General features: G+C 26.7%; 2 protein-coding genes across 2 annotated transcripts; both read left to right on the forward strand.

The window, feature by feature from the left end:
• Window positions 1-2918: 2918 nt before the first annotated feature.
• On the forward strand, window positions 2919-3371 carry LOC124912836 (metalloendoproteinase 2-MMP-like). The gene has a single exon (XM_047453480.1). The coding sequence runs from the start codon at window positions 2919-2921 to the stop codon at window positions 3369-3371; it is 453 nt and encodes a 150-aa protein (XP_047309436.1).
• Window positions 3372-8595: 5224 nt separating this feature from the next.
• Window positions 8596-9474, forward strand: LOC124912837 (metalloendoproteinase 2-MMP-like). The gene has a single exon (XM_047453481.1). It carries the CDS (start codon window positions 8596-8598, stop codon window positions 9472-9474), a length of 879 nt encoding a protein of 292 aa, XP_047309437.1.
• Window positions 9475-12408: the final 2934 nt, after the last annotated feature.

Genomic DNA, 12408 nt, shown 5'->3' on the forward strand with positions numbered 1-12408 from the left:
CAAATTATTATACACATTTGTCAAACTAATAAATAAAATAACATATTAAAATATTATTTAAAATTTAAGAAGAATTTTACTTATCCTTTAAGGATTTTCATTATTAACGTCATTCGAACTACCAATCTCTCAATTCGAATTCACATATTTTATCATATCTTATCTCTATCCTTCTAGGACTTTTCATTATTATCGACATTTAAACTTATCATGTCCTTTCATCCTCAAATTCGCACCATATATCCTTCAAGAATTTTTCATTATTAATGACATTCAAACCACCATTAATTCATCCTCAAATTCGCACCATATTTTCGCAATTCATCTTATCTAATTCGAATTCACATATATGATGAGAAGAATTTTACTTATCCTTTAAGGATTTTCATTATTAACGTCATTCGAACTACCAATCTCTCAATTCGAATTCACATATTTTATCATATCTTATCTCTATCCTTCTAGGACTTTTCATTATTATCGACATTTAAACTTATCATATCCTTTCATCCTCAAATTCGTACCATATATCCTTCAAGAATTTTTCATTATTAATGACATTCAAACCACCATTAATTCATCCTCAAATTCGCACCATATTTTCGCAATTCATCTTATCTAATTCGAATTCACATATTTCATCCTTCAAAGATTTTATTATAGCGTTCAAACCACCTCTCTAATTTAAATTCACATTCTTTATTAATGACCACAATTCCCTGAATTCCCCTATCCTTCAAGGATTTTATTGTTAACGACATTCGTATCATCATTTTTTCATCCTAAAATTCGAACCAACATTCTGTCAATCCTTCTAATTTGAGTTCACATTATTATTACCATTCTCAAATTCGCACTACCATTCTCTCAAATATTCACTAATTTATACCAATATTATTATCTTTCAATCTTTATAACATAAACTCTAAAATTTGCACAAAGTGAGACTCAAACCCTAATCTCAAGTTTGAAATGTTAACCATTTAACCAATTATATATATATATATATATAATTTATTTAAAAAATATTAAATTAAAAAAAAATAATTAAGTAAAAATATTTTAATCTAAATAAAAATATAAAAAATTAATTTAATAAATATATATAAAGAAAAATATATTAATAAAAAGATAAATGATTAAGGAAGAAATTTGGAAAAAAGAATTTGAGAAAAATGACATGTGGCTCAATCTGTTTCGTAGGAAAAATAACAATTTTTTTGTTTTTTTTCTTCTACTCACTTTTTATCATTTTTTCAACTAATACTTTAATTTGTGACATATCATTCCTTCCTTCCTTCCTTCCTTTCCTCTTCTCAAATTTCCTCCCTCTCTCTAATAAAAATGAAAGAGTTATTTTTATTTGAATATATTGAAAATTTATTTTAATTTAAATAGATTATATATAATATTTAATTTATAATTTATATATTAAAAAATAAAAAATAAAAAATAAAAATAGAATATTAATGTATATATATAATTATTTATTTATTAAAACAAAATATAATTAAAAAGAGAAATAAAACATTCTATTACTAAGTTTTATAATTAATGTATATATATATATATTTAAAAAATTTAATAATTCCTTTTTTTTTTGGTAGTCCAACTCTTAAATAAATTATTCCTTAGTTATTATCTGTTTCATTATACAATGAATGTCTTGGTTGGTCGGAGAATAAAGGATTCCTAAAAATAAAAATAATTTGACTTTTTAAAATTTTCTATACAACAGTAACAACACTAGTCGATATACAGAACAACAGTTAAAAAGATTTGATGTAACGTGAATCTTTTACAAAAAGACAGTATGTTATTCATGATGTACAACAAAAATTATATTTCATATTTTTTTACCTTTATCATATTATTACTTTTGTTTTGTTCTTTATTTGTATCATCTTGTCATTTATCTTATACTATTCATTTTCATGAAATGAATTTTGTTCAAAACAAAATAAATTTATGTTTTTCTCCATTGTGCCAATTATATGATATCCATGCACAATCTAACCAATTTGGTCAAGTTATATCGATTATGTCGGTCCACAATGAATAATCATAAAGTAAAAATATTATTTAAATAATAGTTATCATATAAGGCACCTTTTCAAAAAAATAATTATAATTATAATGCATGTCCATAATATAAGTTTAGTATTGGTCATCTCAAGTATCAAATTTGTGGTGCGTCTATATACGCCTAATTCTAATATTATATTATTATTTAATATATTTTGAAGAGATTTTTATAATCGTTACAATAGTAAAAGTAAATTGTTTTGCGCCAACGTGTTTATATTTTTTTCTTATTTTTATTTTTGTGATTTTATATTTTATTTTAATTTAATGTTTTGTTATTATGACTAAATATTTTTTTTTTTTTATCATTTTTAATATAAATCAAACATTTTAAAAAATATTAGATCAAATAATATATTAAATTTGTTCACCCAAAATAATGAAAATGATATTATGACAATCTTTTGATCTCAAAATTGTGTTTAAAATTCTAAAGAAACTGTGAAATGAAAATAAAAAAGTAATTGACCATATCTAATAACAAAGATGAAAATGGTTAAAACTTGTATTCTCTTTCCTGTCTTGACCTTTCTCTTGTTTCTAATTGTACAATTAGTATCATCTTTTAATGATGAAACATCATCTTCTGAGTTTGCTAAGCATTTGTTAGGCTCGAAGAAAGGTGACACAATCAAGGGACTTGAACAAGTAAGGAAGTATCTTTCCAAATATGGTTATTTGGGTCCCTCCACGGATGGTCGCTACCAGAGAAGTCTCGACACATTTAATGAATCAAATGATTTTGATCACGTCTTGAAAAAAGTATCAAGAAGTTTCAACTCTATTTTAATATAAATGTTTCCGGGATTTTAGACGAGGAAACTTTGTCAATAATGGTGAAGCCAAGATGTAACTTACCTGATTTGGTCAATGGAACTCTCATCAAGCGTGGGGTGAAGTTAGTTCGGAACCCCTTTAACCGTTCATACTTCACGTATGTTGGATCAAAGTGGGAGAAGTTCAACCTAACGTGGGCTCTACGTTCCGGATCACCACCAGAAGCCAATTTGCCCATTTCTTTTGCACTTAAGACTTGGGCCGATAGCTCTGTGTTTCGTTTTAGTAAAGCTTCTTTATTTGAGGCTGCGGATGTGAAAATAAGTTTTTATAGTGGAATCCACTATGATAATATCCCCTTCGAAGAGGACGATCTAGCTCACTCATTTTATCCGCCTCGGGGGGAGCTCCATTTCAACGCAGACGTTACTTGGGTGGTGGACTTTCGAGGGTCACATTGTGATACAGCCGACATCGAAACAATTGCTTTTCATGAGCTAGGAGTCTAGGACACATCCTTGGTCTTGATCACAGTGCGGTTAGAGCTGCAGTAATGTGGCCATTCGATGACAAGCCCATGAGAAAAAGAATCTTGCATGATGATGACATTCAAGGAATTACCGAATTATATGCTGATTAAATCTATTTGGGATTTTATTTGTGCAAAATAATTTGTTTGTCATCAATAAATAAATAAATAAAAGGGAGACCGTTTAAGTATTAAAATTCTATTTTTATATATGAACTTGACTAAATGTGTCAATTTTATTCAAATGTGATGGAAATCTCTAACGAAGTTACAATCTTATAATTTTTCCTTGCGACCTCCTATTCACATGTTTTTGTAACTTAGAATTATATCATGTTCAACTAGACATAAGAAAAAATAACCCCCATCCCCTTTTCATCTCCCCAGACGTACGGTTGCAACACCATCCCATTCTCTAGCTCATCTCCCAACCAACCTCCCAGCCAAATTCTAAACCAACAAAGTATAACTGATAATAGTCATGGACTGAGTCCATGGTTCCAAACCATTTTCGAAAATATATATATATACCTATCCTAGAACAAGTTCAATTATCTCTTCTTAAAGCTTCAATTCTTTTTAAAATTGATTCAATTGAATTGAAAGAAAGTTTAATTTTAATGTAAAGATCTCTCATTGTTGTTTTTGTTTGATGTATGTACGTACTAAGAACTTTAATTAGATGTTTTACCATATATATAAAAGAAACGCAAATCAGACAATTTCAGAAGCGGCCGGCGGCGTTCATGAGGATCACAATTAATAACTCAATCTAATATTATTCAACCAAACAATAATTATTCTTCTCATCATGATCATATCAATTGTTGTTCGACTGAGTATATATATTTTTGAAAATGGTCTGGAACCATGAGTCGATGACTAACATTAGTTAGATTTTGATGGTTTAGAGTTCGACTGAGAGGTGAAGGGTGAAGTTTTATTTAGAGGAGTGATAGAGGGAGGGAATTTGAGGGAGGGAATGATGTGTCACTAGTTGAAAAAAAGGATAAAAGGTGATGAGAGAGAAAAAAGAGAAAAAAATTGTTATTTTTTGACTATCATACATGTGATTGCGAATTTTAGACCTAACCTAACTACCATCCTAATAAATTTGCATAATTATATAATATTATTTCTTTTTATATATATACATATTTTCTTAAAAAATTAAACTTATTTTTATTATAAATAAATAATTATAATATATAATAATGTTTTTATTTATTTATATATATAATTTTATTTCATCCTATTTATTTATATTTGGTCTTTTATCATAAATATTAATATTTATATCTATATAAAAAGACGATGATTTAACCAAATGAATTATTTTTCTTTACATATTAAATTTAATCTTGAATTCTTCAGAAGAAAATGTTGATAAACATGTCATTTGCATTATTAACACAATATTTTTATATTAATAAATAATAAATTAGTTTATATGTCTTCAAATAAAATCTCCTTCAAAACTATCAAATGAGTTGGCTATCTATAAACCTTTGAGCGGGATTACAAATTGAAAACAATAATTCTATGATTAATATAACTATAACCTTATTTTTCTTATAATCCTATAACTGTTTTTAAAATCAAAATATATTCTTGTATTTAATTTTATCACCTAAAATTATAATTATAGTTCTCATAACGTTTTAAGCTGTTAAATATTATCAAACAATCTAGATTATTAATGATCATTCAAATATCCTATAGCCTAACTACACTATTAAAAGGTGAATTAAGAAGCTCCACTTATTCTCCAATTTGTGAAAAGAATTGGTTCATATTTAACGACTTGACAAAGTTTTGTTAGATTAAACCTTATCTCAGTTATCAAACTGTTGATCACTGCCAACCGAAATTGTGATGTATGGGGGAGATGACTCGCTTTTTTTAGTTAGAGTTTATTTTCTGAAAAAAACTAGCACGATCCCTCAAAATCACCATCATTGACGTTAGAAATCGAACTTGGGACCAAATATCTATTAAGAAAGACCATTCTCACTAAGCTACCTAAGTAAATTTTAATTCTTGATTATACCTTGGAATAAGTTATCAGGAAATTTCAAATTTTGTTACATCTCAATATTGTTTTGGGGTTTTATGTTCGTTAATGTTAAAGCCTAGTTGTGGCCTCCTCAATTTGGTCAATGGAACTCTTGTAAATCAAGCATCGGGTGAAGTTTTTTCGGGGCACTTTAATAGTTTGTACTGCCTATTTAACTATCTAAATCTAATATGGGAACGCACCATAACTTGAAGATACGTTTTGCATTAATTTATTTTGTATTTATACATTTTAACGAGATATTAAACAACATTGATGAATCAGACAACAGTTTTTCGGGAGAGAAGAAATGCATTGTAAATACATCAATTAGAAGATTATTGACAAATGATTGAATTACCATTCAAACCAATTTAAGTGAAGAACTCATTCTAATAGAATATATCATTTCTTGAGACATTCATTATAGACTACAATAGTGTGTTGTCTTTTGACTTAAAATATGATCGTCTCACTCACATTTGTTGATGATTATTATTTTATTTTCATACAATAGTTTATTTCTAAGAAATTAAAAGATTATCCCACGATATTTGTATGACAATTACTTCAATATTAAAACTTTAACGTCTCTTAAGTTTAAACTTTTTTTATTTGAATTATATTGAGTGGGATTCGTGAGAAGCCATTTTGTTTATAATGTTTTTAACTTTTTTTTTTCTAGTTCATTCAAATATGTTGATTCCCATCTGGTTTGTTTAAATTAAATTAAGAACAATATATATGGCCTTAATTGATTAAATACATTTGTTTGAGGGGTGAAATTTTAGTTAGAATTATTCATTCTTTTTCTAATTGTGTCACTTTATTATATTTATTATGTTGTTTGTATATAAAAATAAAGTATTGAATTGTTAATATATTACAAGTTTTAGATTTTAAAACATTAAAAAGAAAAAAAATATGGCACTAAATGTTAATAGATTATCACAATATCAATATTAATAGACTCTGAAATAGAGTTTTTGAAATGCATGGGTCAAATTGTGGTTGTAGAATTTGGAGTCTGAAATACAGTTATTGGATTTAAACTTGATGTAAAAAATAAAATCCAAAAAATTTAAGAAGATTTTAACTAGATGTAATTTGTTTATAAAATATATATTTAAAAAAAATAAAAACAGAGTAAAATATGGAATTTGAGCAGATGACCCTAAAAACAGGGTGAAATACGGAAAGTGAGGGTGGATAATTTAAAGAGCGCTGGTAAACCTCTTTTTTTTTAATGACAATTGTACACTTGCGTAACGCAACTCCAGTTGCGTGACACAATCAGAATTTTTTTTTTCAATTTTTTTTTTTCGTCTCGCGATTGCATGACGCAACTGGGGTCGCGTGACGCGATTGCGTAACGCAACTGGGGTCGCGTGACGCGATTGCGTAAAGCAACTGGGGTCGCGTGACGCGATTGCGTAACGCAACTGGGGTCGCGTGACGCGATTACGTAACGCAACTGGGGTCGCGTGATGCAACTGGGGCATTTTCGTCCAAAAAAATTTCATAATTAAAATTTTTTGAAAAATAAAAAATTGCGTCACGCAACTGGGGCATTTTTGTCCAAAAACAATAAAAGGGGTCACCAGCGCTATTTAAATTATCCACCCTCACTTTCCACATTTCACCCTGTTTTTAGGTCATCTGCTCAAATTTCCCAAAAATATGTATATGTAGTTTCTTTTATGAATTAGCACCAAATTATTAGGATTTTTACAAGATATATATGATACAATTTGATTTTATAAGTAATGTTTTTTTTATTTAGCTTAAACTTGTTACAACAATTATTTATTTGTTCCTTAATTAACCAATGAAAAGGACTTTGATGGGTTTGATGGGTTATTATTGATCTCTTACCCCTTAAATTAAATTATGAACAAAATATATATATATATATATATATATATATATATATATATATATATATATATATATATATATATATATATATATATATATATATATATACTTAATTGATCAAATACAATTTTTTGAGGGATGAATTTTAGTTATAATTATCTCTTCACACTATATTTCTTTTCTAATTGTGTCCCTAAAAAAAACTCTTATTGAATTGTTGTAATATTACAAATTTTAGATTTTAAAACATTAAGAAGAAGAAAAGTGAATGTTGTAGTCTTAATTATAATAGATATGAAAGACTAAATGTTGATCGATTATCACAATATCAATATTAATAATGGCTTTTGAAATGCATAGTAAACTTGAATTTATGTTTTTTCGAAAACGACCTATCGTCACTTTCTTACTGATCCATAAAATGGTAAACATGGATGTGTAGTATATGGAATCTGAAATAGTTATATTAGATTTAAACTTAATGTAATATACAGATGAATATATATAATTTATCTTAAAAAAAAAGATTACAACACTAGTCGATATACAAAATAAGAGTTATAAGACTTTGATAGGTTATCATGAATTTCTTACTAAAGACATAGTATATTATTATTCATAATCTACACTCTAGACATGTCTCACTAATGAACAATATGTTTTAGCAAAAGTTTTTTTTTTTGTCATTTTTTTTACCTTGATCATTTTATTGGTTTAATTTTTTTTATTTTGTATTATCTTGTCATTTGTCTTAAACAACACATTTTAATGAATGCTTATTGTTCAAAACAAAATAAATTTATATTTTTTCTTCTTTTCCAATAATATGATATCTATGCACAATCTTTGTGACTTATGTCGCTTATCATATCAGTTCACAATGAATAATAAAATACAAATATGATTTAAATAATCGAAGTGTCGTTTCGTGTTATCCTCTCAACTATCAAATTCGTGGTGTCTTTTGTGTCTAATTTGATTGATTTTTATCTATAAAAAGACTGATAAGCTTAACTAATTTTAAAACCGTTACAATAGTAAAAATAAATTATTTTGTTATAATATTATATTCGATTTTCATTTAAAATGCTTTAAGTTGGAGTGATAGGTCATTCTATAATCCCTTGTTAAAAATAATAATTAACTTAACTAAGAAAATGAAAATGATATTATAAGAATCTTTTTTTATCTCAAAATTAATTGTATATATAATTCTTAAGAAACAGTGAAATGAAAATCAATAACTAAATGACCTCATCAAATAACAAAGATGAAAATGGTTCATGTCTTGATCTTGATCTTGATCTTGTTCCTAATTGTACAAGCATCATCTTGTAATGATAAAACATCATCTTCCAAGTTTGTTAAACAATTTATGGGCTCCAAGAGAGGCGATACAGTCAAAGGGCTTGAACAAGTAAGGATTTACCTTTCCAAGTATGGTTATATGAGTCCCTCCACAGATGGTCACTACCAAAGGAGTCTCGACACATTTAATGACTTAAATGTTTTTGATCACGCCTTGAAAAAAGGTATCAAGAAATTTCAACTATTCTTTAATACAAATGTTTCAGGGATTTTAGACAACGAGACTTTGTCAATAATGGTGAAACATCGATTTAACTTCCCTGATTTGGTCAATGGAACTTCCATCAAGCACGGGATGAAGTTAGTCCGGGACCCCTTTAACAATTCATACTTTGCGTTTCTAGGACCAAAGTGGTCCAAGTACAGCCTAACCTGGGCTATGCATAACCAAATGCCAGTAATATTTACTGAACCCCTTGAATCTGCATTTAAGACTTGGCATGATAACTCCATGATTTTTCTTTCCAAAGCTTCTTCATTTAACACAGCGGATGTGAAAATATATTATCTTAAGAGCGACCGCTTCGGTGACAGATTTGCTCAGGCATTTCATCCGCCTTCGGGGACGCTCGAATTCAACGCAGAGGTTACATGGGGGAGCATTGGACACCCTGATACAATAGACATTGAATCAGCTGCACTGCATGAGATAGGACACATCCTTGGTCTTGACCACAGTGAGGATCCATCTTCCATAATGTGGCCATTTCTAGAGAAAGGAGAACTCAGAAGAGTCTTGGGTACTGATGACATTCACGGAATTTTCGAATTGTATTTCTAATCTATTTGGGATTTTATTTGTGCAAAATAATTTGTTTTCTATCAATAAATAAATTAAATAATTTTAATATAATTATTTTTTAATACACATATTAGCATTGTATATAATAAATATATTAGCATATTAGTAACGCAGTTCAAAATTTGAATATTAATCCATGAAAACAGAAGAATAATCCTTGATCCTAATGTTAAAAGAATAATTTAATCTCAAAACCAATTAAACCCAAATTATATTTAATCTAACTAGTTATTGAATTGAACACTTATTATAATTATTATTATTATTAAGAGAGAATAAGTATAATAAAAAAAAACTAACTATTTTTTTTAACTTAAATGTGAAAAATATCAAATTTTGTCTAATTCTAATAATAAAAAGGTAGCACATACACATAAATGTTTTTGTTAATTAAATAGTTTTAGACTTTTATATAAAATTATAAATTGTTTATAACTGGTTCGTAACATTATATTTAATTTTGCTAGGTATAATTTTCAAGAAATATTACTAAATTTAATGTTAGTTCTTTTTATTTTGTAAATATATATATATATATATATATATATATATATATATATATATATATATATATATATATATATATATATATATATATATCCAAATTAACTTATTAATTGAACTTATACTTTAATCAACCCATTCGTTTAGATTTTAGGGTCAGCTATTGATATTTAATTTTTTAAACACATACTAGATAATAAAATAAGTATTAATTATTTAAGTTTAGATTATATGTTAATATTAATAATAATTTTTTTAATAAATGATGAATGAATATTTATAATAGAGAATTATAATTATATTACTATAAAAAAATGACCGAATAAATGATAAATTAATTAAGACTCTAGTCGAAGTGTTTTGTCAAATTTAAATATCTCCTTAACTTTTTATCGCTTGAGAACTCTTTTTTTATATTACTCCTTATAACATTGTTAATTTATTTATACGTGTATTTCACATTTATTTGCTATGTCATTTTATTTCTTTATTTTGTAATATAACTTTTTTGGTCCTTTTAAACCGAAGATACCTAAATTTCGAGATCGTATTATAACTCATTAGTAACAAGATCTCCACGAATTATTAATTAATTACCGTGACAATGTCTGAGAGTTGATTGAAATTATCGGGGAAATCGGCTCTCATTCTGCCCTATATCAAAAGTTTAAAAGGCATTGCTGTTTTTCGCTTTGGAATCATTATCTCTGCGGAAAAAAATCCTGCGCCCACACACAGCAGTAAATACTAACATTTCTTTAATTAATCGATCAATATATAAGGAAAGTGAGAAAATATAAGGAAAGTGAGAAAGTATGAACCATGAATATTGATGGATCATGGATCCTGGGTGAATTGAAAAATGTTTGAAAGGTGTATGGAGTGGGGATACAATTATTGTTTCCAACGTTTCTAATCTTTATATATATAGCTAGAACAAGAATAATATTTTAGTTAATAAATTAAATAATTTTAAAAATATATTACTATTATATAAAAATTTTCAAATAACATACTTGCAAAATAATATTTACTTAAAAATATTTTTTTTTATAAAAAGTTAGGACTATCTTTAAATTTATAACTTTCATTTTAATTTAAGACAATTTAAGACATTTTAAAAGAGAATCTAACATAATTTTTATTTTTTTAATTACAAATTTTTATAACTTAAACTACTCTATTAACTTTGATAAGTTGCTCTACAAAGTTATCAATTTGACTTAATATTTGACTTAATATTTATTAATAGTATGGAACAATGATTCAACTTTAAATAGGTTATCCAATCTTTTCAATTAAATTTATTTACATAAACATTAATTTGTTCAAATAAACATGTTTAAAATATTTATAATATGTTTTTTCATGTCTAAAGGTGGCAAAAATAGTAGTATTATGGGTCAAAATTAATGATGTGACAATATATTAAAATAGAGAAATAATACGGACAAAATAAGGTCATGATTCAAGGATTTTTTTTTTAAAATTCTAAATTTGTTTCCCGCAATCATTTCATCTCTCCTTATCAAATCTCTCCGACGAAAATCTTTTACAAACCCAAGACCCTATATAAATTCATTGCGTGAACTCAATTACTACAAATTTTTATGTCGTAATGGTAGGTTTTTCAACTTTAGTTATACAAAAGACTTTTTATTTTATATAGAAAACACATAACTTCTTCGATTCAGGATTGCAACAAATACAACATAAAAGAAGATAAAGTATTGAACAAATTGTCCGTTGAACCCGAAAGGTAACGAACAAGACCATGTTTTAGCTGAAGAAATACATGAACATGGCCTTGTAAAAAACAAGAACAAGGTCATGTTCTTGTATTTTTTTTCATATTGAAAATTTTATTTTTTTTCTAAACAATTTTATGAAACTGTTTAAAAGAAAATTCAAGTTTTTTTAAATTGCAATGTTAATAGAACACGGCATTATAAGAACATGGTCATATTCTTTAAAAAAAAAACACAAAACTTTTTGATAAAAAGAATTATTTTTAACTGAAAAAAGCACTGAATATGAATTTTTTTTTGAAAAAAACCCTAAATTTTTAACTAAAAAATGCGTTAAATATGGTATTAATAGGCATTGAACATGGCCGGACATCTTTTCCACACTTAATCAAGACCTAGACTAAAAGAATTTATAAAATTTTCTTTCCTAATTTCTCAAAATAAAAATTAGGTGGCAACTCTTATAATTCAGACTAAATTGATTATCTTAAAAATAGCTCCATGTGTGTTCATTTCTCACAGTTGATTAATTTGACATTATTAAAAATTAATTTGAATCATCTTAACTTACCATTTTTAATTTCTCATTTCACCTGGAATTCGAGAGGAAGATATGTAACAGGGCTAACAAATACTTGAATCGATTTCCCGACATTGACGA

This window comes from Impatiens glandulifera, chromosome 8, assembly GCF_907164915.1.
Source record: "Impatiens glandulifera chromosome 8, dImpGla2.1, whole genome shotgun sequence".
In the NCBI taxonomy this organism is placed as follows: domain Eukaryota; kingdom Viridiplantae; phylum Streptophyta; class Magnoliopsida; order Ericales; family Balsaminaceae; genus Impatiens; species Impatiens glandulifera.